Consider the following 26,318-nt stretch of genomic DNA (forward strand, 5'->3'; position numbering starts at 1 on the left):
GGATGACACACTGGTGCATTGGCAGATTATAGTTTGTAATTCATTTAACAAATGTCAATGAAAGTGACACACTAGGTAAATACATTCATACCTCAGGTGTTTACTTAAATGTCAAACAAACATGAATTATGAAAATGAGTGAAAGGTTCCTGCTTTTGACAATATTCACTTTTGTTTTTCCTTTACAATAATTTCTAAAAATACCCAGTAATATGTTGTACTCTGTACACTGCACATGCAGTGTATTGTGGCACAGCTGGGGTGGTGTTTTAGATGAAGTCGTGAGTATATATATCACATTGCAGTGTACATCTCCAACACACAGCCGCCATATAGCTGGAATATTGCTGAGTGAGGCGTAAAACTAAAACTAAACCAAACTCCAACACACAGATGTTCAACTGTGCGAAGTAGTCAAATATGTCATATAAGTGGATGGATTATCTCCCCTCAGAATCATCCAGTAGGCTACTGTGCAGAGAGTGTGAGGTGCTTCACCAATTTGAAGCAATGTTAATCATTTTGAAGTCATTATGAGATATTTAAATTCATGATCAATACAAAATCAGCATCCATGACTTCTCTTGCAGCATATGATGGCCCGGGAGGCTATGACCTGGGCAGCCCTGACACCCTCAACTCAGGGACATCAACCACGATACAGGTGTTGGATGTTACGTCCACTGTGTCCAAGGACTACAACAGTGACACCGACAGTGAGGATATCCCAACAATAGGAACAGGTAGGTCACTCTGTCATAGATGATATTGTCATTACAACTTCATGGTCAGGAAGCAGGAAGTCACTTTCATTTGTCAGTCAATTCTGTGAGTTGTTATTACAAATCCATGTGAATTATCAGGGTTAGAAATGGCACTAATCTTAAAAAAACATCAACCATAGAGTTGCCGTCGACGTCATGGAAAAAGGTACAAAAATTTACAATGCACTGACAAACAGTCCTCTGTTAATTTCGAACCCTGATTTTTGCCAGTTCAATATATTTTTTGCTGTTTATCATTCTTCTGTGTCCAGCATGTAAATGTTGATCCCTCCAGTGTTGTTGTGTCTTGGTGAGAATTTCCATCTTTCAGTCAACTGTGGCCATATGCTGTGTGTGTATCTGTATCCATATTGTATGCACAGGAATGCTGGTCGCCTTTATGCATTGTTTTTATTGATTTATGTTCATTTTAAGAAAACACCCAACCCAAAAAGAAGGGCAAGAAAAAAAACAAAAGGGCAGCAGGTAATTATAGTAGTGTGGTGTTGAACTGCTCTGACTAACTCCTGTTTCTGAGACCACCAGATACTAACACTATATTCCCTCCTAGAACATAGATTATACCAGTAATAGAGAAACATGTAGTGTATGATGTACCTTTATATATAGAATATGCAGTATACCTTCTGTACATATATTTCTGTTGTACGTTATATTGATAATAATGTATAGTAAACATGTACTACTTAAAAGACTCACCGTTCCACAAAGCTATGTTTGGGCTAAGGTGATCGTAACTCCCATACTTTGCTATGGTCTTGCAGTCGTCTAGCACTATGATCACTTTGTGCAACAGGGTGACATTGTACAAAACAACTTAAGTACTAAGTTAGTGAGTGAGTGAGTTTGGTTTTACGCCGCTTTTAGCAATATTCCAGCAATATCACGGCGGTTGACACCAGAAATGAGCTTCACACAATGTACCCATGTGGGGATTCGAACCCGGGTGTTCGGCGTGACGAGCGAACGCTTTAACCACTAGGCTACCCCACCGCACCTTAAGTACTAAGACTGTATTAAGTCTTTGTTAAGGTATAGGAGTTACAATCACCTTATCGCTAAAATTGTTTAATACAACGGACTCAGGTCCCTGATTCTTTTGTGTGGTTAAAGTTAATTTGTCATGGCACAGGAATAAATCAGGTGTTCTTTCCTCTCTTTTGGGTAGTATATAGACTGAGGAGATACGCATGCTGTTTTCTTCAACAAATGCAACGTTCGAGGTTTCAAATTTTGAAGAATTATTAAGTGGACACACAGAAAAAACATTGTGCAAGTCTTACAAGGTCTATTTCTCACTATTAGGATTTCATACCCCTATCTGGATATTGGATATTAGGGCTGGCTATGGACTTAGATCACAGAGATCAATAAACTTTCAGTGAATATCAATTGACTAAAACAATAAAAATCCAAGATATAACTTTGAGCAAAAATGCCCCCCCAAATTACTGGTGAGGTATTTTGGCTTAGATTACTAACAACACACTGTCCTGAACATAGTTTAGCAGTCCATGAGTAAAGATCTATCCTTGTGTATTGTTGGAATAAATTAAAATGTTATTCATCACAACAGTTTATGATATTATCGATGACACAATGTTTATATCTATAATCATTGTTAATGATTCTGATTGAGGATATTTCCAATTCTGTCTCATGTCATAGATATTTTCTGAGTAGAAATCTCTTATAGTTAACATTTTGTTATCATTGATAAAAATGATCGTAAGAAAATTTGTGATTTTTTTCCTGCTTGGGTACTGCACTGCAACTACACCTTTGTTCTGGAGCATCCGTATGTCTGTTTGTTGGTGCTCATGTTTCCACCTCCCCATCCTCTCTGTGTCAGCCGACCACCTCCGTGTTGAGTCCGACCTCCGTGTTGGGTCCGACCTCACTGCTTCCACACACACAGCTTCACTCAACCGCTCTGTGACATGTTTTCTGTTGCTGCCTGCAACACATACATGTGTCTCATGACCCATACAGTATGGCAGATTTTCTTTAACGATTGCATGACTTGCATGGTCCGCCAACTAATTATATGGAAATGTGAACAGAATATAATATAAAACAGGGGTCTCTTTTATTCCACAAGAAGAAAATATAAGACAAAAAGACATCGCTTACTGAACAACATTGTTATCAATATGTTTTCATTACTTTAAAATACATCAAATTACAACCAATTATGACAAATTGCAAGGGACAATGCAAAAGATATTTGAAATTGGAAGTTTAGGCCAGACCAAGTTTATTTCTTGTTTTACGGATTTTTGTCCTCAGAAAACCTAAAGGCAGGAGGAAAAAATTCATAAAATAAAATCACCAGTCAAAATAATATTCCTTCTAAATGCTAAAAGTATTTTTATTTTGGCAATTTATGAAGTTTTTTATTTATTTTTTTCTTATTCTTGAAAAGGTATGACCGGCGGATCCGTAAAACAAGAAATAAAATTGGTCTGGCCATATGTTACATTATCCTACTGCCTGTATTAGGAACAGCCCTCGGTCTATAAGTTGATAGAGATATGTTGGAGCTGGTGAAACCTAAACAGATTACCTTACTATTTCGTGTTATAATTCTTTTTTCATTTCTAAATCAGGATGAGAGGTAACACAGTGAAAGGAGCGAGAGATGTGATACCTAATATATAACCTACATCTAGTCCAAACACTGCCACTGAGAGATACAGATATGAGATAATGAATACATTGGAGATACAAGTGTAACAGAGATTTGATGTGATTTGAGTTATTTCTCATTGCAGCAGATCTAGAACAGAATATGAGGGACTTTAAGTACTACTTGTCCAAAATGCAAGCAGTTTTACATCCCTTATTGATAAACATCTGATCAGAACAGATAACAAACTGAAGGGGTTCGTCAAGACTCACATCTAGTCTCTGAAATGAAAGTACAGTCAAATCCCTATGAGTCGAATGCCGGTGTCTCGAATATTACGCATAACTCGAAGTACCTGTAGGTCCCGACCATTCCCTGTTATAGTTGTCATCATTTGAATACCGGTTACACGAATTCGACTCATAAATACACACGATGACTCGAGAAGAAAATTTGGTCCCATGAGATTCAAACAACAGCAATCTTGTATACATAAGCCAAAGTCAGTCAATGAGAAGTTGATTGGTGTAGCAAACTGATCCAATTAACAAACCAGCGCAGCTCACACCTTTCCGCCTTTGGGGGGGGGGGGGTTTAAAAAGGCAGATTAGTGATTTTACGGAAATCACTGTCTGTGCTAATCAGACTGGAACTGATAAGGTGCCCCTATTAGTGATAGGGAAATCATTAGGTAAACAAATGCTTAGGCGGAGGAATTAGGACTGGATCATCTTTTTTTCTACCTCATAGACATAAATGCTTAGGCGGAGGAATTAGGACTGGATCATCTTTTTTTCTACCTCATAGACATACCTGTCTCGAATACATCGATAAGTCGAATCTATTACTTGGTCCCCAGAGATTCGACTCATCGGGATTTGACTGTATTTGACATAAGAAAAGCAGTTATTGATTGTCTTGATAGAATACAATAAACAGGAGCCTAAAACACTTTACTGTTGAAACTGCAGTTATCTAGACTTGCCAGCAATTGTAGACTTGCATGGGCATTATTGGATATTTTTGTTTCAGGGTCTGTATGACAGGCAAGGGTTCATCAAATGAATAACCTTTGGTTAGATCAACTGATGCTTGAGATTGTGAAGAATTTGTCATTATCAGTATTTGGTGCTTTGTTTTTAGGCACATCAGTGTAGAAATCATGGATCCCAGCAAATATGAAGTTGTTTTGCTTCACTGTGGGATCCCAGCAAATATGAAGTAGCTTTGCTTCACTGTGTGATCCCAGCAACGTTGTGTGACACTCTGATGGATGATGCTTCTGTTTGTGTGTTATTTTGTAGCTCGTATTCGTAAGCATGAGGACTGGACAGAGGGGTCACTAGATAGTGACCACCTGGCAACAAACACTGAGGGAGACTACTCAGGGATAGACTTCTCTGCTAGTGACAGTAAACATTCTAGCTGTCTGTCCCAGTTGTATGTGTAGTGTGTTGGCTGTAGATGCTAGATGGATAGAACAGAGGGTGATAAGATCTGTGTTGTAGAAAACATTCACATGTTTTGTCTGTTATAGTGCAATAATTTGATACCGTCCCATAACCAACTGCTGAATCTGTTTAGCCTTCCATGGCCAGCTGTCTGCTGAAGCAAGACTTCCATAGTTAACTGTCTTCTGGAGCTACATGTCCATGGTTAAATGTCTGCTGAAAGTTGCCTTCCATGGTTAACTGTCTTCTGAAGCTACAAGTCCATGGTTAACTGTCTGCTAAAGCAAGACTTCCATGGTTGACTGTCTGCTGAAGCTACATGCTCATGGTTAAATGTCTGCTGAAAGTTGCCTTCCATGGTTAACTGTCTTCTGAAGCTACAAGTCCATGGTTAACTGTCTGCTAAAGCAAGACTTCCATGGTTGACTGTCAGCTGAAGCTACATGCCCATGGTTAACTGTCTGCTGAAGCTAGACATTCATGGTTAACTGTCTGCTAAAGCAAGACTTCCATGGTTAACTGTCTTCTGGAGCTACATGTCCATGGTTAACTGTCTGCTAAAGCAAGACTTCCATGGTTAACTGTCTTCTGAAGCTACATGTCCATGGTTAAATGTCTGCTGAAAGTTGCCTTCCATGGTTAACTGTCTTCTGAAGCTACAAGTCCATGGTTAACTGTCTGCTAAAGCAAGACTTCCATGGTTGACTGTCTGCTGAAGCTACATGCCCATGGTTAACTGTCTGCTGAAGCTAGACATTCATGGTTAACTGTCTGCTAAAGCAAGACTTCCATGGTTAACTGTCTGCTGAAGCTACATGTCCATGGTTAACTGTCTGCTGAAGCTAGCCTTCCATGGTTAATTGTCTGCAGAAGCTAGCCTTCCATGGTTAACTGTCTGCTGAAGCTAGCCTTCCATGGTTAACTGTCACCTGAAGCTAGCCTTCCATGGTTAACTGTCTGCTGAAGCTAGCCTTCCATGGTTAACTGTCACCTGAAGCTAGCCTGCCATGGTTAACTGTCTGTTGAAGCTTGCCTGTGATTGGGTAAATGTGCTGACTGTGGAATATGTAACTTTCTTCTTAAGTCAGACAGTACCCTAGTCTGCTGAAGCTGTCTGTGTCCTGTAGACTCCTCCTGATGTATGTGTGTCTGTGTCTTTGTTCTAGACGCTCTGTTAATCCAAGCTGGTATTCTGACAGAGGGCTGGACTAAAAATCCCCAACCTTCATCTTCAGATGTTCAACTACCCAGTAAAGTGACTTTGTCGCTGGCAATATGATACTAACAGACTTAATGTCTTGTGTCTGTGAATGAGAATGAATTAGTCATCTTGTTTTGCTGTGAAACAAATAACATTGTGTGTTTATCGAGTGTATGAGCAGCCTTGATAAAGTCATTGGGTGTGTGTTTACTGCTATCCATCATCCATTTGAACCAATTTCTGATCATCACCAATATCTCTATATCTTGCTAGCACTAAGGAAGACTGGATAAATCAACCAAAACACAATGTTGGTCTCCTTAGAGAAATGAAAGGTCAGAAATATAAAATAATGATCTAGTTTATTTGACCGGAGAACAATGTACAAACAATAAATTCGGTAAGTTAGCAGTTCACATTCCAACTAAGGATTTTGATTGGCTCAAAATAACAAATTCAAGATATTTAGAGATTCCAAAGAAGTTAGCTCCCAAAGAACAGATTTGATTTTTGTCATATTTGTCTCATATTGGAGCTAAATCTATTGGCTTAAAGTGAGTGAGTGAGTTTAGTTTTACGCCGCACTCAGCAATATTACAGCTATATGGCAGTGGTCTGTAAATAATTGAGTCTGGACTAGACAATCCAGTGATCAACAGCATGAGCATCAATCTACGCAATTGGGAACCAATGACACTTGTCAACCAAGTCAGTGAGCCTGACCCCCCGATCCCATTAGTCACCTCTTATGACAAGCATTGGTTACTGAAGATATTCTAACCTGGACCTTCATGGGATAGCCTTAAAATACATATATAGTTTTATAGGTGTATTGACAGGGAGCATATTTACATCCCACTCATTTATAGTGTTGGGACCCCAGCAGTGACAATATATGCCTTGATGCTAGTGTTTGTTACAAGTCCCTGTAGTAGATCAATCCTCATGGTGTCAGTCACTGGATTGTCTGGTCCAGACTGGATTATTTATTGACTGAGTGGGAATATTGCTGAGTGCAGCAGTAAAAAACAAACACATACTACAGTGCATAAAGAAAGAGGGTGGTTGTTATTGTGACATCAATTACCTATCCCTCCTTGGCTGCCACAGACACACTCTCACACACATGGCCCTCAGGGATAGAGGGGCGGTGGGGTAGCCTGGTGGTTTAAACATTTGCTCGTCTCACCGAAGACCTGGGTTCGATTCCCCACATGGGTACAATGTGTAAAGCCCATTTCTGGTGTCCCCTGCCATGATATTGCTGGAATATTGCAAAAAATTGGCGTAAAACTCATGCACTCACTCACTCAGTCACTCAGGGATAGTGAGCTACAGTACCTCACATTGGCTTTCCTTGTGTTTCATGTTGGTGCCGGGGTATACCATTACACTAATATTACTTGAGCTTTCATTCCCGTTTTCCTGTTTTTTTTAACCATTATTCAATATCATATTCAGACACATTAAATAAACTATGCATTTGATTCTTAATTCTTTGCTTGATCTAACTCTGGTTTTTGATAAGCTGAAGATTATGGCTCACACACACTGCACCAAGGTTAAGCTAGATCAGCCTGCCAGTACTAATCTGCTGACACGTGACGTTTCTGTTCAGGTGAAAACAGCGGCAGTGCAGGATTGAGTAAACGCGAGCTGTCAGATGCTGTGCTGAAGACAGTATCGGGTATTACAGTCAACCGAGGTCATTACCACATAGTGGAGGACAGTAGTATCTTAATCAGTGCTGGTAGTAGTTCAGTGATAGGTGTTTCAAAGTCTGTAATGATGTACTGTATCCAGTGGCAATGTATGCCAATGCTAGTAACCTGTAATGATGTACCATACCATAAGGTGATTTATGCTAACTCTAATAAGTCAAAAGATGTTCTGTATCCAGTGCCAATTTATGCCAATCTTAGTAAGTCTGTACTGACATAAAAGGTAATTTATGCCATTGTTTGTAGATCTGTAACAGTGTACTGTACCAAGTTCTGATACATGCCAATGCTTGTAGTCACCATTTCCCATGAAAGTATGTGCCAAGTATCGTACACCAGGCACAGGAGAATTTTAATCTGATGATATGGAGGGTCATGGAGGTGTTCGACCATGTACTGTCCTTCTGAAGAGTCTGAGATGTTGCAATGTGTGAAGGATGATCAGCCATTTTGTCTGTGTGTCTTGTGTTGCTAATGTTGGGTGTGGCTTGCTTGTTGCTTTGGATTTCCCATGCTGAAACTGTGTGCTACACTCTGAACTTAAATTAGATATGTCTTAATAAAAAGTATCAAATTTACTTTGAAATTGTCATGAAAACATGATTTTTGTGGTAATGTTAAATTATGAGTAAGAACACATTTGTTGCAAGTTGTTGTAATACTGAAATTCTTTGTCCCGCCTGGAATTAAGTGGAATATTTTTATGTACAGATAGTGATGCTGTTACACCAATCCGGTCACAGCGAGCTCAGAAGACTTCATCGGCAGGGACGTTATCAACCGTCATCACAGACCAGGAGGAGGATGATGTGGACACAGAGAGTATGCCCATTGCACCCCAGCCTCCCAGGTCCCCCAACCCTCGAACAATGAACCAGAAAGATGCACCATCCTCATTCACCACGGAGAATTCATCACAGTTCAATCAGGTAGTGACTCTACGACCACACTCACCATTACACCCACCTTTAACTCACCTTTACACCCACCATTAAACTCACCATTACACCCCCCATTAAGCTCACCATTAAACTCACCATTACACTCGCCAGTGCACTCGCCAATACACTTAACAAGCTGTTTATCAGGCTTTGGAAAAAAAAGAAAACATTCCATGTGTAGTAAAAGGCAAATATTATAGATGACAACTTCTTCTTTATTGTATGTCACAACGTTTCTGGGGTATTCTTTGGGCTATTGTATATACATGCAACACTGGATTCTTGTACATTTAGTATATATACTCATCTTGTTTGTTACAATTCACCTGACGAAGGGGCAAGGAATAGCCCAGAAACGTTGTGACATACAATTAAGAAGGAGTTATCATCCATAATATTTGCCTTTACTTGAATACCAACTTCTAAATACCTCTCAAGAACCTCATTCCATGTGTAGCATCTGTAAACATCAAATAAATGCAAAACAAGGACACACGGCAATATTGCACAGGTAGCCCAAATACAGTATGCATGATGACAGTGAGATCATTGAGATATACTGTCAGTTTACAACCACTGTAAACACAATATGGAAAAGACAAGTCACAATGCATGGATGGAATAGAAATGATCACAGTCAATACCATGTTTGTCTAGCTGTGATATGTTTGTTTTGACTTGTGGCTATGTCTGTTTGCAGGAAGGCAATAATGCTGATGGACCTGCCATGGGTGCTGTTGGACCTCGTGTTTACACACCCGATCCGGGTGAAGATCTGGATGACTTTGTTCTCAGACCTGCGCCACAGGGTGTAACCATCAAATGTCGTATCACAAGGGACAAGAAGGGTGTGGATCGTGGTATTTTCCCCACCTACTTCCTTCACATGGAGAAGGATGATGGCAAAAAGGTGAGAGTAATTGCATCATGCCACGTCTGCTGCTGCCACGTCTGCTACTGCCACTTCTGCTCTTATGTAGGCTGTAAGAGTCCAGACAGGGCAAGAGCCCAGCTCAATAAAGTGTCCAAAGATGCTGCAAATGTTATCCATTATAGTATTTTTGCAGGCAATGCTTTCTTCAGGCATAAGAGTTTAGCATGATTCTAGATAGGTCTCTCAGGCATGCCCAACCTCAAACTATGATCTTGATGTTTTGATCAGATATCATTCAGTGAAAAGACTAGTAAGCTTTAGTCCACAGTATTAACACTGACAGCTTTCTTGCAACTGAAGTCATTGTTTTGTGTGTATTCAGACATTCCTGTTAGCTGGAAGAAAACGGAAGAAGAGTGCGACGTCAAACTATCTGATCTCAACTGACCCCACCGACCTGTCACGTGCAGGAGAGTCTTTCATTGGCAAACTCAGGTATGACCTTGTCAGAGTCACCATCTTTATTTGGCAGTCATTTTTGTTGTTATGATTGATCCGGCAAATGGCTGGGCACATGTTACCTGGTCCTGGAATTTAATCCCAAGTGATACTCCTGCATCCCTTGTGGCTGTGGTTAATGTTCATGTCAACCATATTTAGTTCATTTGTTGAGAGGCTTTAAGCCCAATACACTTACCGGTACTTCTAAATTTTCATTTCAGGTCTAACCTTCTAGGGACACAGTTCACGTTGTTCGATAATGGTGACAACCCCAAGAAAGCTGGGGACGGGGGCGAGACGTGAGATGGTTGCTGTTGTTTATGTGAGTAGTTTCTAATTCTCAGTTCAAAATAATTTGAATTTTGCTGTATGTTCCAAATGGAATAACCCTGTGGGGACCATGGTGAGGTCCCCCAGTAAGTATATATGCATCTGTTAGGGATGTCACGATAAGTTTCATGAATCGATACATATCACGATACTAATGTCACGATTCGATATGTATCACAATACCTATTTTCGCAGCATTATTGCGTACATTTAGTTACATTTTGAACATTAATGTCTCATATTTTATAATTGTCCATGTAAAAATAATACTCAGAGATTAAAAAGTTCTAATTTCCCATCTTTGTGCATAAAAAATAATCATTTATAGCTCTCATATCATCAAAAAAAAACAAAAATGTAAATGATGCATAAATATATTCAAACCGATACTTTCAAATCTAAATATCGATACAGTTTCGAATGTATCGATAATTGTATCGTCTTAGAAATAAGTATCGATGTATCGATGCATCGTGGCATCCCTAGCATCTGTGGGTTAGGCTGAGTGATTTGCAGTCATGTGTCATCATAACCCACATGGTGCTTGTAATATCACCTACTGTTTTCCTGGTATTTACTTGATTATCAACAACTTTCCATGATATAACTGGAATATTGTTAACGGCGCAAAACAGCAGCAAACTTGGTTAATATTGACAGTGTGACTTTTCTTCACACATGTCATTCTCTTCAAGATCAGATTTAGAGTGTGGATATAGATGATGTTGTCTTCTTGTTGAATGAGGGGCGCGGTGGGGTAGCCTAGCGGTTAAAGTCTTCCTCATGACAAGCAAATGCTTTAACTGCGAGGGTGCCCAACCACTTCTCTTGTTCATGTTACATGTGACAGGTCTGATATGTACATCTACAGTGACATTACCCTTGCTTTCAGGAAACAAATGTGTTGGGCTTCAAGGGTCCTCGCAAGATGACAGTCATCATCCCTGGGATGAATCTGGACCACGAAAGAGTGGACATCAAACCTAGAGGGGTGAGTGAAACCTAGAGGTGTGAGTGGAACTCTGGAGGCTGCATGTCAAGGGACATAACTCTTGAGCAGTAATCAGAACATTTCTATGCTTCATATCTGATAGTGGAATTAGTGAGTGTAGTTTTACGCCGCACTCAGCAATATTCCAGCTATATGGCGGCGGTCTGTAAATAGTCAAGTCTGGACCAGACAATACAGTGATCAACAGCATGAGCATCGATCTGCGCAATTGGGAACCGATGACATGTGTCAACCAAGCCAGCGAGCCCGACCACCCGATCCCGTAAGTCGCCTCTTAATACAAGCATGGGTTACTGAAGATTCATTCTAACCTGGACCTTCACTGGTGATAGTGGAATCAAATCTACCGTAGTTTTATATATTATGAATGAAAGTTGATGAAGGCTGTTGTGGGAGTCTTATGCCTATGAGTTTGTAGCTACTGAAACAGTGTATCTAGTGAATGAGTGTTTGTTTTTGCTTAATTAGTGTGTGATGTTGTTGAAATGGTGTGTGTTGGTGCCGAATAAGTGTGTGCTGGTACAGAATCAGTGTGCGTTCTAGGGGAATCAGTATGTATTGTTAACTGGGTATGTTGCAGGACCATGATGGGCTGGTAGAGCCCAGAATAAGTGTGTGCTGGTACAGAATCAGTGTGCGTTCTAGGGGAATCAGTATGTATTGTTAACTGGGTATGTTGCAGGACCATGATGGGCTGGTAGAGCGGTACAAGAGGAAACACATGGAGAACCTTCTGGAGCTTCACAACAAAACACCAGTCTGGAATGATGGTCAGTACAACTTCGCCTGTTGCTATCAACCATTAGTCTGTTGGGTGGATTCAGCTATTTATCAATATCAGCTGATTTGATAAAACTGGAATAATTATGTCCTCAGACACTGAATAGTTTGCTAATATAACCACATCCACTATTTACCTACTGTTTTTGAGAAGTCTGTTATGTCTGACATGTTTCCATGTGGTGTTTCAGAGACCCAGTCCTACGTGCTGAATTTCCACGGACGTGTCACCCAGGCTTCAGTGAAGAACTTCCAGATAGTACACGACAATGATGGTACGTTACAACTGTTGGAATGGCTCCAAGGGAAGTGGGGTAGTCAAGTGGTTCAAGAATTTTGCGTGTCACACCAAAGACCTGGGTCCAGATCCCCACATAAGTACAAAGTCCGAGCCCATACTCACTCACTACAATAGCTCCTTTTCTCTATAGTAGAACTTAGAATTTGATTTGATTATCTAGAGAATTTTATTACATGCAGATATTCTAAGGTTTGATAAGATGATTACTTGTACCATTTTTTGCAATGTTGGTCATTATAGTAGCTAATTTCAGTTACTGTTCAGAATGCCTGTGTTTAGATATCAGAATTTGGAAAGAGTTCCTTCCGTTCCACCATATTTTTTTGTAACATTACCGTGCCTGGGGCCCTTATCATACAAAGTGGTTCGACGCTATATATTGTAATTAATTTTGGGGCTTTTAGTTATTTTTGTGAGTTCTCTAGTGATTGTTGTGTTAGGTTTTGTTGATAATTTTAGTATATATTAATTTATACATGTTATTTGGCATGGGGGAACGGGAGGAACTCTTACCCAGAATTCAGACCACCATTTTTACATTGGACATGACTGTTCTCCTAAAGTCTTGTATTCATATCATATTTGACACAGCATATCTTTATCAGTTCTACTCTCTACTTTAAAATGAAATGAATGTTTAGCCTTAAATATCAGTATGATTTATAATACTAAACGGTTCCTTGGGAGGTGATGTTCATGATGTTGAATAAGATTTTGTGTTTCTTAACTTGGAACATACAAAATATTTCATTATCATTGTCCTGTAAACTGATAAAGGTTAAAACTCATAGATCATACATACTTCTCAAAATAACATGCAGGGGAGTCATGATGGCTCATATTTTCTGAATTTAGATGAAACCTGTAAGTAGCATAGTGTTATCCGTATCTAACTACTGTATGTAGATGATAGCAATTGAATTCTATTATTTCTGCAGTTGACTACATCGTGATGCAGTTCGGCCGTGTGGCAGAGGACGTGTTTACCATGGACTTTAACTATCCCATGTGTGCTCTACAAGCGTTTGGCATAGCACTCAGTAGCTTCGACGGCAAGTTAGCGTGCGAGTGACCTTCACCTTGGATACATTATAAGATGGCTGATGGACAGTGGGAATCCGAGTGATGTAGTACTGCCTGCTGCATGGCAACACTGCATGGCAACGGGGTGCAATCAGTAGGAATATCTATATCTCTATATATATGTATATACGTGTACTAAGCCAAAGCATGGCACGGCCCCGTGTGAGCCTGACTTGCCATGCAGAGATGAGCTACAAGAAGGAATATTCACAAAGTATCTAGCTTTTTGTCTTTCAAGATCTAGGTCACAAGAAATAAGTTCAAGTGCTAACGGGGAAACTTGAAGGAATACTGACTTGTCACAGCGAGCAGGTGGTAGTAGGGCTGCTCTGCATGACTGGGTATGTTTCTCACATGTGTTCTTCAGACAGAGTGGGCCTTGCTACATCGGAATCTGGATGCGTCATCGGATGTTGCAGCATCATTTCCATGCATTGACTTCATCAGGACCTGGCGTTTCCTTGTCTGTTCAGATGTGTGCTTGGCCTGCCATTTAGTTTAGTTTGTAAACTTACAATTTTGAGTTTATGTCTAGGTACTCAGTAGACATAGCACCTACTCAAGTGTGCATCATGTTTCGCAAATCACTTGGAAGAGTTTATTTGAATTTCTGTACGCTGATGCTAGAGCTATGTGTGATGTTCGAGGTTGGAGATCCATCCAGCCAGAGGTTGTGAATGTTTGTAATATTTGTGAAGCAACTGTCGTAGTTATGCGATGTCTTAGAGGAAATGAATCAAAATATGATGATGTTAAATGACAACAATTTCACCTCTTCTCTGGCTTTGTTCGTGGATTCTTTCCGCATGTCCGATGTTTTATTTATTTGATATTTTGTTGTGCTGTCAGCGCACTCAGTGACTCCGCCCATTTCACATGGCGGTATGGCCTACCCACACTAGCCATTGTCCTACTGCCCCTTTAATCATGTCCACATTCCAGCAATGCTGTGATCCATGAACACCCACCGTGTCTGGGAAGTAGAAACTAAATTAACACCAGATTTCAGCTACTTACCTATCATCGATTTTTAACTGATATACATTATTTTAATAAATACAAATATTATTTTGGCATTAGACATTGACTCATTGTTTTCATGAAGGATATCACAGTCATCAAAAACAGGTTAATTATCAAGTAATAAATCAAATGTTGGTGTACTATATGTCATGTTATTTAGCTGATACTGACGAGATGTGATGATTTTCGTGACGTCGTTTGTTGTCGCTGCATATATAGTGTGTTTGCACTTCAAGTAGCTGCTACAGAGAGGGAGCGTGACCCTCCTATGCTGTGTGATAGTGTTCACTTACCCTGACTCAAGTTTCAGCTAAGGGACTGGTCATTTAGGACAGGTGGGATTATAAAAAAATGGCATAATAGCTAGAGAGGATACGTTTCCAAAGTTTATTACAGCTATAAATTGGGACTGAGAAAAATGGCTTGGTTCTAATTTTTCAAACAAAAACATTTAGGTTGGACTTTATGTGGAGACTATTCATTCTTTTAGGGTGTAAGGGACACGAAAATATTTTTTACATGTGTTTAGGGGTTAGTTGGGTGGGGTTCCAACAAAATATGAGTCTTTAGACATTCTCACTGTCCCTAGATCCCTTGTTATAGCATAGTACCAGTCCCTAAACTACTTAACATAAATGTATCTGATTGGAACTAACATGTTTTCCTGATAATGGCCTTTGTGTTACTGAATATGTCTCAGTATGTTTTACAAGTTACTTAATTCGTTAAATTCAGATATTGAATTCAAATGTTGTTGTGCTGGACATGTTTTCATACATGCAATCTCGGCCAAAGTAGGTCGTGCGGCAGCCGCTTAAAGAATTGTGTTCATGTGGAAAGAAGGAGTTTGTGCTGCTTTTTAGTTTCTGATTTAAAGGCTGTTGCCCATGCCCCTTTAGATCATGTTTAACTGCACAGCGGTTGTCTCCCCTGTGTATGGTTCTGGACAGATGGCGTCGTAGTGGTCATCAACTTGTATATGCATATGACAGCTGCCTTACTATCAGAGTGTACACTACATCTCGATACTGACATATTGTGTATGGACATAATATATTGTGAAGGTCATAATAATCACACTAGATACAGTTTGTTCGGACATTACTGTGCGTATCTGTCATAAGAGTGTGTGTTTTGTGTGTGTAACCTGGAGCGTGACTGTACACCTTGGTGTATATCTGCATATGCTGTATTTGTGTATCATGAAGTAATGCTAGTGTAGTCAGGGCTCGATTTAGTGCTTTGTTACTTGCACTGGTGCAACCAAATATTACAAAGTGCAACCTAGTTATTAGTCTAACTTGCACCAGGTGCAAGTCAATTTTTTAGTAGGTAAACTTCTGAATGAAATATGTACATAATTCAAGAGCATATTTCTTTCATTACATATTACAATAAAAGCAGTGCATCTGGAATTTGGCTGGTGCAACTAGGGTTTCATCTTAGGTTGCACCCGGTGCAAGTAGGTTAACATTTCTTAAATCGAGCCCTGGTAGTGTATATCTTTGTGTATATTTACACCATGGTTTAACAGCTTGAATTTATACTGCTGAAAACAAGTAGAAGGGCACAATTCTTTCATAATGCTGTAGTTTGTTTCATGACAGATTAACTGTTATGTGAAAAAGTAGTGTTCCTTTACTTCTTTTGAGCAGTATATTTTCATTATTTGGTGGATACACAGACCAGGATAGTTAAAACACTAGTGTATTTACAATCTAGGTGTATATTTACATCTGGTGTATTTGTACACTTATTGATTTTAGCACATGTATGTATGTACACATGGTGTATATAATTGTACACATAGTATATTTGTACATATATCCCGGGGTATATGTCCCCAATATGGCATACTAGTGACCTTTGTTCAGTGATTGGTCACCTTGGTCACCTTGGTGTCACAGACATGTGTTTGTGGCAGATGTCACTGTTCCTGGAATACATGGCACTAGAAATTCATCCCAATCCTATCAATATGATCTGATTATGAGCCATAGTTGATGGAAAGTGCAGATGTATTTGAATTTGAAAATCCTTAAAAACATAATCAAATTTTACTGATTGAAAAAGGAGATAACTTTGAATCAACAATATGACAATGTTGTATTTTTATAATTTTACAATTATTCTGTTGAGAGAGTGGCTTTTACCTGACTGTTGTAGGGCTCAATAATATTTCCATGGAAATATGGAAGCTTAATGACAGGAGTGTTCTGACTTACATGGTGCAATTCATTGATGTAAACTGGATGCAGAAAGCATCTTCATTTGAATGTTTTTCATGGCAGCAGACTGACAGTCCTGCTGTTGATACTGTTGGGTTGGACGAGGAGGTGGTGGAATTGGGGATCTTCAGGGGGGTGTTTGAGAGGGATGTAGTAGGTGTAGCATAATAAGGCTCCTTGTTCTCTGTAACATATGTTATATTAGGGATTAAACTTGCTCAGTAAAGTACAGATTCTTGTACTTTTGTTGGGTTGAATCCCATCCCGGATTCGAACCCACACCCTCATGTAATAATCGCCTGCACACAAAGTCAACCACCTAACCTGCTCAGCCACCAAGGCTTCCACATGTTCACTGTTTCTGATTGGAATGGAAATTTGTGATAAGTCTTTCAGTCATATCTGGTTGAAGAATAGAATTACACCCTGTGACCATGGCTACCATAGACATACACAAACAGTTGATATTTTACTAATGGGAGACATGATCTGACACTTTGAACCAATTTACCAGAACTGGAAACCAGTTATTAAATACATCTCCCTCCCTCTCCAACCCTCCAGTTTCTTTTCACCTCCTCATCATGAACCAACCCTTCAACCCTATTGTCTTTACTTGATCTCTCATCGTCATGGTTACCAGGTAGTCGATCTTCAGTTTACTCTGTTGTTCACTATCTTGGATCTCTAACAGATATTTTGATGTTTCTGCCAAAATAATGAGCCTCTCTGATTTGTTGATCCAATTGTAATATAGCTTTAACAAAGCGGAATTCTTGTCCATCATGTTTGTGTGTTTTGCTGTAATTTTATGCTGTTGTATATTTTTACAGATTTGAATCAACGGTAAAATGATAGCAGTTGTTGATAATGAAATATATGTTTTCTGTTCATGAAATGAAGTAGGTAATGCATGTGTTTGACCTTATGCAGAACTTCTGTATGAGATCAACAAGGTTGTTTGTGTTAATGACTGATCGGGATAGAAAACCAGACATGTTTCCATCCTACTGGTAAACACAACTTAAGAAAAAACATGCACACAGCTCACCAGCACAGCCCCTCTGCATAGAGCAGTCGTCTTCATCTGCATTCCCCCATAAAAGTCCAAGTGAGAAATGGTCTCAGCAAATCATGCTTGTCTTAAGAGCTGACTCAATAAAAATTCTGACTCGTTTGATGCATTCTTCGTATCACTGGATTGTCTGGTCCAGACTGCTGGGTTATTAACGAGTGCAGTGTTAACAACACGTAAAACATCAACACAGGGACATTCAGAGATCAGTTACAATGAGATGTGTCATGAGTACCCCGTGCTTCTTTGTTCATTTGAGTCACACACTCTGCTTGTTTCAAAATATCAAGGAGTTTACTCTGTTCGGCACATTGTCCATTTAGGAAAGAATATGAAGAGAGAAAAATTGAAACAAATAACATTGTATCCTTTCTAAAAGGCTTATCCTGGGGACAAAACATGATTAGGTCGTGACATCATGGACAGTTAATGACATCAGGACATATTGATCTCAACAATGCAGTAATGAGACACCAAATTACACTGTCTTTTTTGAAAACTGAAAAATGCACCTGCAAATATTCAAAAGTTTTGCCTTTACAGTTTTGAACCTTTTGACTGTCCGGTAATTTGTCAGTTTGTGATATCTACAATTAATGACATCAAGTCCTACTGATCTCAACAGTGCAGTAAAGTGACACCTAGTTATCCAGTCAACATTGAGAACTGAAAAATGCACATGCAAAAATTTGAATGTTTCAAACTTCAACCTTTTGACTATCCCGTAATTTGCATTGAGTAATGATGTTCTGCACTGAAGTGTCTTGCATACTTGAATCAGGGTGTCTGGCTACATACCTGCTTATTGAGGGTAAGTGGTACAGTGCAGTTTTTCTTTCGTTAGTTTGCCAGTACCAGTATCTCTAGGTACAAGGTTTACCAGCCGTATGTACATAAGTACAACTGTCTACATATCAGAGTGAGTTTCCAGCAGGAACAGTCCAACACATTGCTGTGCATCGTGTAGACAATGGATATTTATGACAAAGCTGTTAAAAGTGCTGAATCATCAGTTTTGTGTGAGTATTCACTGTTGCTGATATGCTCTCATCATCCAAAGGCCCTCGTACATATCACACGTGTAGTAATCTGCTCAAAGTGTAAGGAGTTTACATGTATGTTATCATAAAATGCATAAACCATCTCCATCAGTGTTGATCGATGTAAAGCCGTATTTTGATAGAAACAAAGGGTCAAGAGTAAATGATATGGTTCCTACTACCAGCTTTCACTAATTTGAATGTCAACTGTAACAGTGTTAGGGACTTGTGTATTACATGTAACATTATTTTTGGATTGTATTTTATCTGGATATGTAAAAAACAAAACAACACATTTTTAAAACTGCAAAACAGTTGATTCAGATTTTGAAAGTTTTGTATGAGGAATCATATCTTTATTAGTCTGTTAGGTCAGAAAATTGATAAATATTGGTTGTGTTTTAAGATGAAGAAATAAAAGGGTTTGGACCGTATTTGCAAACACTAATCTTTAAATGGTGAAATTTGCATTTTTTCCTTTGTTGAGTAGGAATGTATGGTGACAATATGATGGTTGAATTTGTTTTAAAGTTAGCTATTAAGTTAGCTACATAGTTGTTACAAAACGTAGACATCAGTGTGAGAACTGAACCCACATCCAGATATCCACACTGGGGTAGTGTTGGGTGAGTCAGACCCTACATACAGACAGACTAACATCTGGACCCACTGGTACAGACAGACACTCGCACAGACTTGTATACATGTCACACATGGGCAAGAATCAAGTTGTTTTCTTGTCACTTTCCCAATCGGGTTCAACAAATACCGTCCTTTGTCATTTTATTTATTTTTATCTTTTACCAGAAGTATTTTGGGTGTAGCTTTCTTTCATTCACATGTGTGATCACCGGACATTCTCTCTATTTTGATAACAGTGTATATATGTACCACCGACTCTGTTATCTGCTCTCTTGAATGAAATAAAGGTATACAAGTAAAACCATGTTTTTGTCTTTACTGCTCTTTGACACATGGAAGAAGACATCATGTAAACAGACCCTTGGCATGTCTCAACAATCTCACAGAAGAAATATGTAATGGTCCCAAAATTGATACAGTAGAAGCTTGTGATGGCACAACTCTCATACAGCAGACCTTTGTGATGTCCCAACACACACAGTAGACCCCTGTGAATCAAAACTCACATAATAGAAGCTTGTGATTGTCCCAGTTCTTATAAAGTAAATCCTTGTGATGGTCACTTTCATGCAGTAGGCCCACGTGATGTCCCAACACTCATACAGAAGCTTGTGATGGTCCCAACACTCTTACAGAAGAAGCTTGTGATGGTCCCAACACTCTTACAGAAGAAGCTTGTGATGGCCCCAACACTCGTACAGAAGAGGCTTGTGATGGTCAAACTCTCATGCAGTAGACCCATGTGTGTCCCAACACTCATACAGAAGAAGCTCGTGATGTCCCAACACCCATACAGAAGAAGCTCGTGATGGTCCCAACACCCATACAGAAGAAGCTCGTGATGGTCCCAACACCCATACAGAAGAAGCTCGCGATGTCCCAACACTCATACACAAGAAGCTTGTGATGGTTCCAATAATTATAATGTAGATCCTTGTGATTGTCAAACTCTCATGCAGTAGACCCATGTGATGTTCCAACACTTATACAGAAGCTTGTGATGGTCCCAACACTCGTACAGAAGAAGCTTGTGATGGTCCAAACACTCGTACACAAGAAGCTTGTGATGGTTCCAATAATTATAATGTAGATTCTTGTGATGGTGAAACTCTCATGCAGTAGACCCATGTGATGTCCCAACACTCATACAGAAGCTTGTGATGGTCCCAACACTCATACAGAAGAAGCTTCTGATGGTCCCATCACTCGTACAGAAGAAGCTTGTGATGGTCCCAACACTCGTACACAAGAAGCTTGTGATGGTTCCAATAATTATAATGTAGATTCTTGTGATGGTGAAACTCTCATGCAGTAGACCCATCTGATGTCCCAACACTCATACAGAAGCTTGTGATGGTCCCAACACTCGTACAGAAGAAGCTTGTGATGGTCCCATTACTCGTACAGAAGAAGCTTGTGATGGTCCCATCACTCGTACAGAAGAAGCTTGTGGTGTTCCCATCACTCGTACAGAAGAAGCTTGTGGTGTTCCCATCACTCGTACAGAAGAAGCTTGTGATGGTCCCATCACTCGTACAGAAGAAGCTTGTGATGGTCCCATCACTCGTACAGAAGAAGCTTGTGGTGTTCCAAACACTCGTACAGAAGAAGCTTGTGGTGTTCCCATCACTCGTACAGAAGAAGCTCGTGATGGTCCCATCACTCGGACAGAAGAAGCTCGTGATGGTCCCAACACTCGTACACAAGAAGCTTGTGATGGTTCCAATAATTATAATGTAGATTCTTGTGATGGTGAAACTCTCATGCAGTAGACCCATGTGATGTCCCAACACTCATACAGAAGCTTGTGATGGTCCCAACACTCATACAGAAGAAGCTTGTGATGGTCCCAACACTCATACAGAAGAAGCTTGTGGATGTTCCCATCAGCTGTGATGGTACAGAAGAAGCTTGTGATGGTCAAACCATCATTCCCAACACTCAGAAGTGGCTCGTGATGTACACAGAAGAAGCTTGTGATGGTCCCAACACTCGTACGCAAGAAGCGCAGTGATGGTTCCTCGTACACAAGAAGCTTGGTGATGGTCCCAATTCTAAAGTAGATCCTTGTGATGGTCGAATTCTCATGCAGTAGACCCATGTGATGTCCCAACACTCATACAGAAGTGGCTCGTGATGTCCCAACACTCATACAGAAGAAGCTCGTGATGGTCCCATCACTCGTACAGAAGAAGCTTGTGGTGTTCCCATCACTCGTACAGAAGAAGCTTGTGGTGTTCCCATCACTCGTACAGAAGAAGCTTGTGATGGTTCCACACTCGTACAGAAGAAGCTTGTGATGGTCCCATCACCTTGTACACAAGTAGCTTCAGATGGTACAGTAGAAGCTTGTGGTGTTCCCAACACTCATACACAAGAGGCTTGTGATGGTCCCAACACTCGTACAGAAGAAGCTTGTGATGGTCCCATCACTCGTACAGAAGAAGCTTGTGGTGTTCCCATCACTCGTACAGAAGAAGCTCGTGATGGTCCCAACACTCGTACACAAGAAGCTTGTGATGGTTCCAATAATTATAATGTAGATTCTTGTGATGGTGAAACTCTCATGCAGTAGACCCATGTGATGTCCCAACACTCATACAGAAGCTTGTGATGGTCCCAACACTCATACAGAAGAAGCTTGTGATGGTCCCAACACTCATACAGAAGAAGCTTGTGGTGTTCCCATCACTCGTACAGAAGAAGCTTGTGGTGTTCCCATCACTCGTACAGAAGAAGCTCGTGATGGTCCCAACACTCGTACACAAGAAGCTTGTGATGGTCCCAACACTCGTACACAAGAAGCTTGTGATGGTCCCAATTCTAAAGTAGATCCTTGTGATGGTCAAACCATCATGCAGTAGACCCATGTGATGTCCCAACACTCATACAGAAGTGGCTCGTGATGTCCCAACACTCATACAGAAGAAGCTAGTGATGGTCCCAACACTCGTACGCAAGAAGCGTGTGATGGTTCCAATTATTATAAAGTAGATCCTTGTGATGGTCCCAATTCTAAAGTAGATCCTTGTGATGGTCGAATTCTCATGCAGTAGACCCATGTGATGTCCCAACACTCATACAGAAGTGGCTCGTGATGTCCCAACACTCATACAGAAGAAGCTCGTGATGGTCCCAACACTCGTACGCAATCTAAGAAGCGTGTGATGGTTCCAATTATTATAAAGTAGATCCTTGTGATTGTCAAACTCTCATGCAGTAGACCCATGTGATGTCCCAACACTTACACAGAAGCTTGTGATGGTCCCAATACTCATACAGTAGACCCATGAAACCCTTGCGATGGTCCAACACTCCTGCCTCAAAAGCGTGTGATGCCCCAACGCTCACAAGGTAGATCTGTGTGACACTCTCTGTAGATCCTTTTAATTGTCTGACAATCTCAGTAGAAGCGTGTGATGCCCCAACACTCACACACTACTTAGATCTTTGTGATGGTCCAACACTCACACAGATCTTTGTGATGGTCCAACACTAGTCTGTAGTTCCTTTGAATGGTCTGACAATCTCAGCAGAAGCTTGAGATGTCCCATCATAACTCACTAAGCAGACGTTTGTAATAAAATCCTTACACTCGTTAAATGTTTATGACAGCAGGAGACCATATAAGGAGTATCCCTGGTTAAACGCAGCCGAAGTTGCGCTGGGAACGAACCAATTAGTCCTGTGTGCATGACGAGGCACACGCTAATTAGTACAAATGGTAAAGAAAGCAAGCGAGTGACCTATCCCTGTTGTAGAGTATCCCTGGTGACAGCTATATTTTATTTGCTCGTTAAAATTTCTGTACTCACGTGCCATCCAAAAAACCAGTGACAGTAATGAGAAAAAGAATGTACTTACAAAGCTGCTCCTTTTGTTTACTGTTGTTTAATTAAGCTTTATGATCGGGACCTGAAGGCTTGATCGTGTGTCATTGTTCCCGAAGGTATGGACCATTGCCCATATATCCAGCACTGGATAGACAGGTCGTAGAATGGGCTCCATATTAGACAAATTACTGGCCGTCGTTAGTTCAAAACAATGCTTATGGACCTGGGTGCCGTTCCACTAACCGATCTTAACTAAGATCAATCTTAGCAAGTTATGCCAATTTTACAATCGTCTTAGCTAAAAGTTACACCCGTTCCACTAACCGATCTTAGGCCGATCGTAGCCGGTCCCGATCTTACGATCCGATCCAAGCTTAGATGGAGACTCTTTCGTTAGAGAGATAGAGGAAGGCTAGGCACGAGTTATTTCCTTTTGCATAGTCTAGCAAATGATGGAGGTAGTTTACGAACCAGCTGAGTGAGTGAGTGAGTTTAGATTTACGCCGCACTCAGCAATAGTCAAGCTATATCGCGGCGGTCTGTAAATAACCTTCATGTTAGTGAACGCTATGTATCTTAGCTATAAATAATCGAGTCTGGACCAGACAATCCAGTGAGCAACAGCACGAGGAGCGATCTGCGCAGCTGGGAACCGATGACATGATTGTGTCAACAAAGTCAGCGAGCCTGACCACCCGATCCCGTTAGTGGCCTCTTACGACAAGCATGGGTTACTGAAGTTCAATATTCTAATCCGGGGCTTCATGGGTATTTTTCCAACCACGCGTAAACGTGGAGAAAAAAACCTAGAGCAAAATATTAGGGTAGCACCTTGGTTTCAGGTGCAAGTGTGTGTGAACGCTGGGTATCAGGCATAATATAATAATAATAAATGCATATTTATAGTGCGCCTATTCCACATCCTGGGGCATGCTCAAAGCGCTATGTACAGATAATTTACATGAGAGTATTTACAGCCGAGATTATAAGTAATATACTGAGAACAGGTTTTAAGTCTGGACTTAAAATATGTCAATTGTGTCAGAGCTTTTATTATGTGCCTGAACCTTGTCAATCAGAATAAACAAGGCGTGACGAGGCATCCTCTATAACGTATGTAGAATCTGTCAGTGGTCATGAATAACACGCGGCCTGCCTTCAGAATCCCCCACCAAATAAGCGCACGTGAAATCAAACATATTTGTATCTTTTTGTTTCAGAACATTGTTCACTTCACGGCTGTAACTATTCTTAACCATGACGTTGCAATATTGTTGTACAAATGTGTTACACCGACCCGCTCGGTTGTCTCCCGGACCTGTGTTCCCATGACGACAGTGGTCAGACTGGCCTGACATTTGTAAGGCTTCAGTGCAAGCATTTCACCATGAACGTCCCCTAAAACCCCCCATGAAATGAATTTGTTCATTCCTGTGATGTAAAAAAACCTGCACTGAAGCCTTACACATATGAGGCCAGTCTGACCACTGTCGTCATGGGAACACAGCCGACCCCTTCCACAATAAGATCTTAGCAGTAAGGTGATCGGACCTCCCATACCGTAACATAGACTTACGTTCGACGGGGCGCTACGATCGCTTCGCGGAACTGTTCCCTGCTCTGCGAAGAGTCGCGCCCCGCTAACTGTGACAAGAAACACGTTTAACTTTACAGCTCGTAATCACTTACTTCATTGTTTAATAAATGTCATAATGTCAAGCGGTTGGGCGGCCTGGTGGTTTAGGTGCTAGCTCCTCATGTCGAAATGACCTGGGTTTGATTATCTGCATGGGCGCAGATTGTAATGCCAATTAAAGTTAATGCCCTCGCCACTGTATGGTTGCCACCATCACCGAAAACGTGTCGCCGCCATATAGCTGGAATATTGCAAACTAAACTCACTCACTCATTGACTTAAAAAACGTGACACATCCATCCGTTTTACTTTTTCCTTCGAAAGATGTATTTTCAGTGATTTCAAATAGAATTATAGACTGGATGGATAGCTAGAAATTGTATATCATGAAATAAAATGCGACTTTTTACAAAATTCCAAATTTATTTACTGATAAATTCAGTTATATTTTTCATACATCCACTCTGGATACTGAAGTTTACATTTATGCAAGTCAATAGTCTGTTAGTCCACCGTTTCTCTCGATGCACTGCTGAATATGGCGTCCCATGCTGTCAATCAAATTGTCTATGTAGTCCTTGGGTAGGTCCAACGTGAAGAAAGTCTAGATTTCCTCAGGTTCTGAATCTCTCAACTCATTCGGGCTCTTTTTTCGATTGAAATGGATTTGTTTCTGTCAAAATTATTATCCAGAGACTAACCATTAGTCTACGTTCCACGAAGTGACTCTAGCGTCAGGTTGATCGTAACTCCAGATAATAAAATAGGCTTGCTGTAGCACTAAGATCGCTTTGTGAAACGGAGCCCTGGTTATCTGAGGTCGGCAACCTCTACTTGAATTACGGGCAGCGTCAACGTTCAGGATTATAGACGCAACGTACAATACGTACTGAATACGCACAATCCATGAGGGCCTGAACCTTTCAATCACGCGGATTAACGAAAAGTGAAATTGCTATTTCGAGATCCTTTCTTTACAAACACTTGGTCCTTCAGAGAACCTTGGTGTTGTCGGGGCCAAAGGGACAATGCCTCCCCCCGGCCTTTAGTTGTGGACTACTGTATAATTATTACCCCCGCCGTCACTTCCCATCCCCCACCCCTATATACACAGCCTGACTCCCAACACAGCGGTAGAATGTTAGACACTGGGGGCACACCGATAAGCCGTGGTAGAGAGTGATACGGGCTTATTGTATCGATAATATTAGATATTGATTGATTGATTGATT

The 26,318-nt window shown here is 40.5% G+C and overlaps 1 protein-coding gene across 1 annotated transcript in view; it reads left to right on the forward strand.

Annotated features, from left to right (window-relative positions):
* The window catches only part of LOC124266423 (tubby-related protein 3-like), a 67,236-nt gene extending 51,765 nt beyond the window's left edge, over window positions 1–15,471 (forward strand). Inside the window, 11 exon segments of the mRNA XM_046701232.1 lie at window positions 591–743; window positions 1,200–1,250; window positions 8,499–8,716; window positions 9,429–9,638; window positions 9,985–10,097; window positions 10,325–10,384; window positions 10,386–10,425; window positions 11,326–11,424; window positions 12,128–12,215; window positions 12,417–12,500; window positions 13,465–15,471. Of these exon segments, the coding sequence (XP_046557188.1) occupies window positions 591–743; window positions 1,200–1,250; window positions 8,499–8,716; window positions 9,429–9,638; window positions 9,985–10,097; window positions 10,325–10,384; window positions 10,386–10,425; window positions 11,326–11,424; window positions 12,128–12,215; window positions 12,417–12,500; window positions 13,465–13,598 (1,250 nt within the window). The 3' untranslated portion in view covers window positions 13,599–15,471.
* The last annotated feature ends 10,847 nt before the right edge of the window (window positions 15,472–26,318 follow it).

This window comes from Haliotis rubra, unplaced genomic scaffold (assembly GCF_003918875.1).
Source record: "Haliotis rubra isolate DU_JTF1 unplaced genomic scaffold, ASM391887v1 Scf1256, whole genome shotgun sequence".
Taxonomy (NCBI): Eukaryota; Metazoa; Mollusca; class Gastropoda; order Lepetellida; family Haliotidae; genus Haliotis; species Haliotis rubra.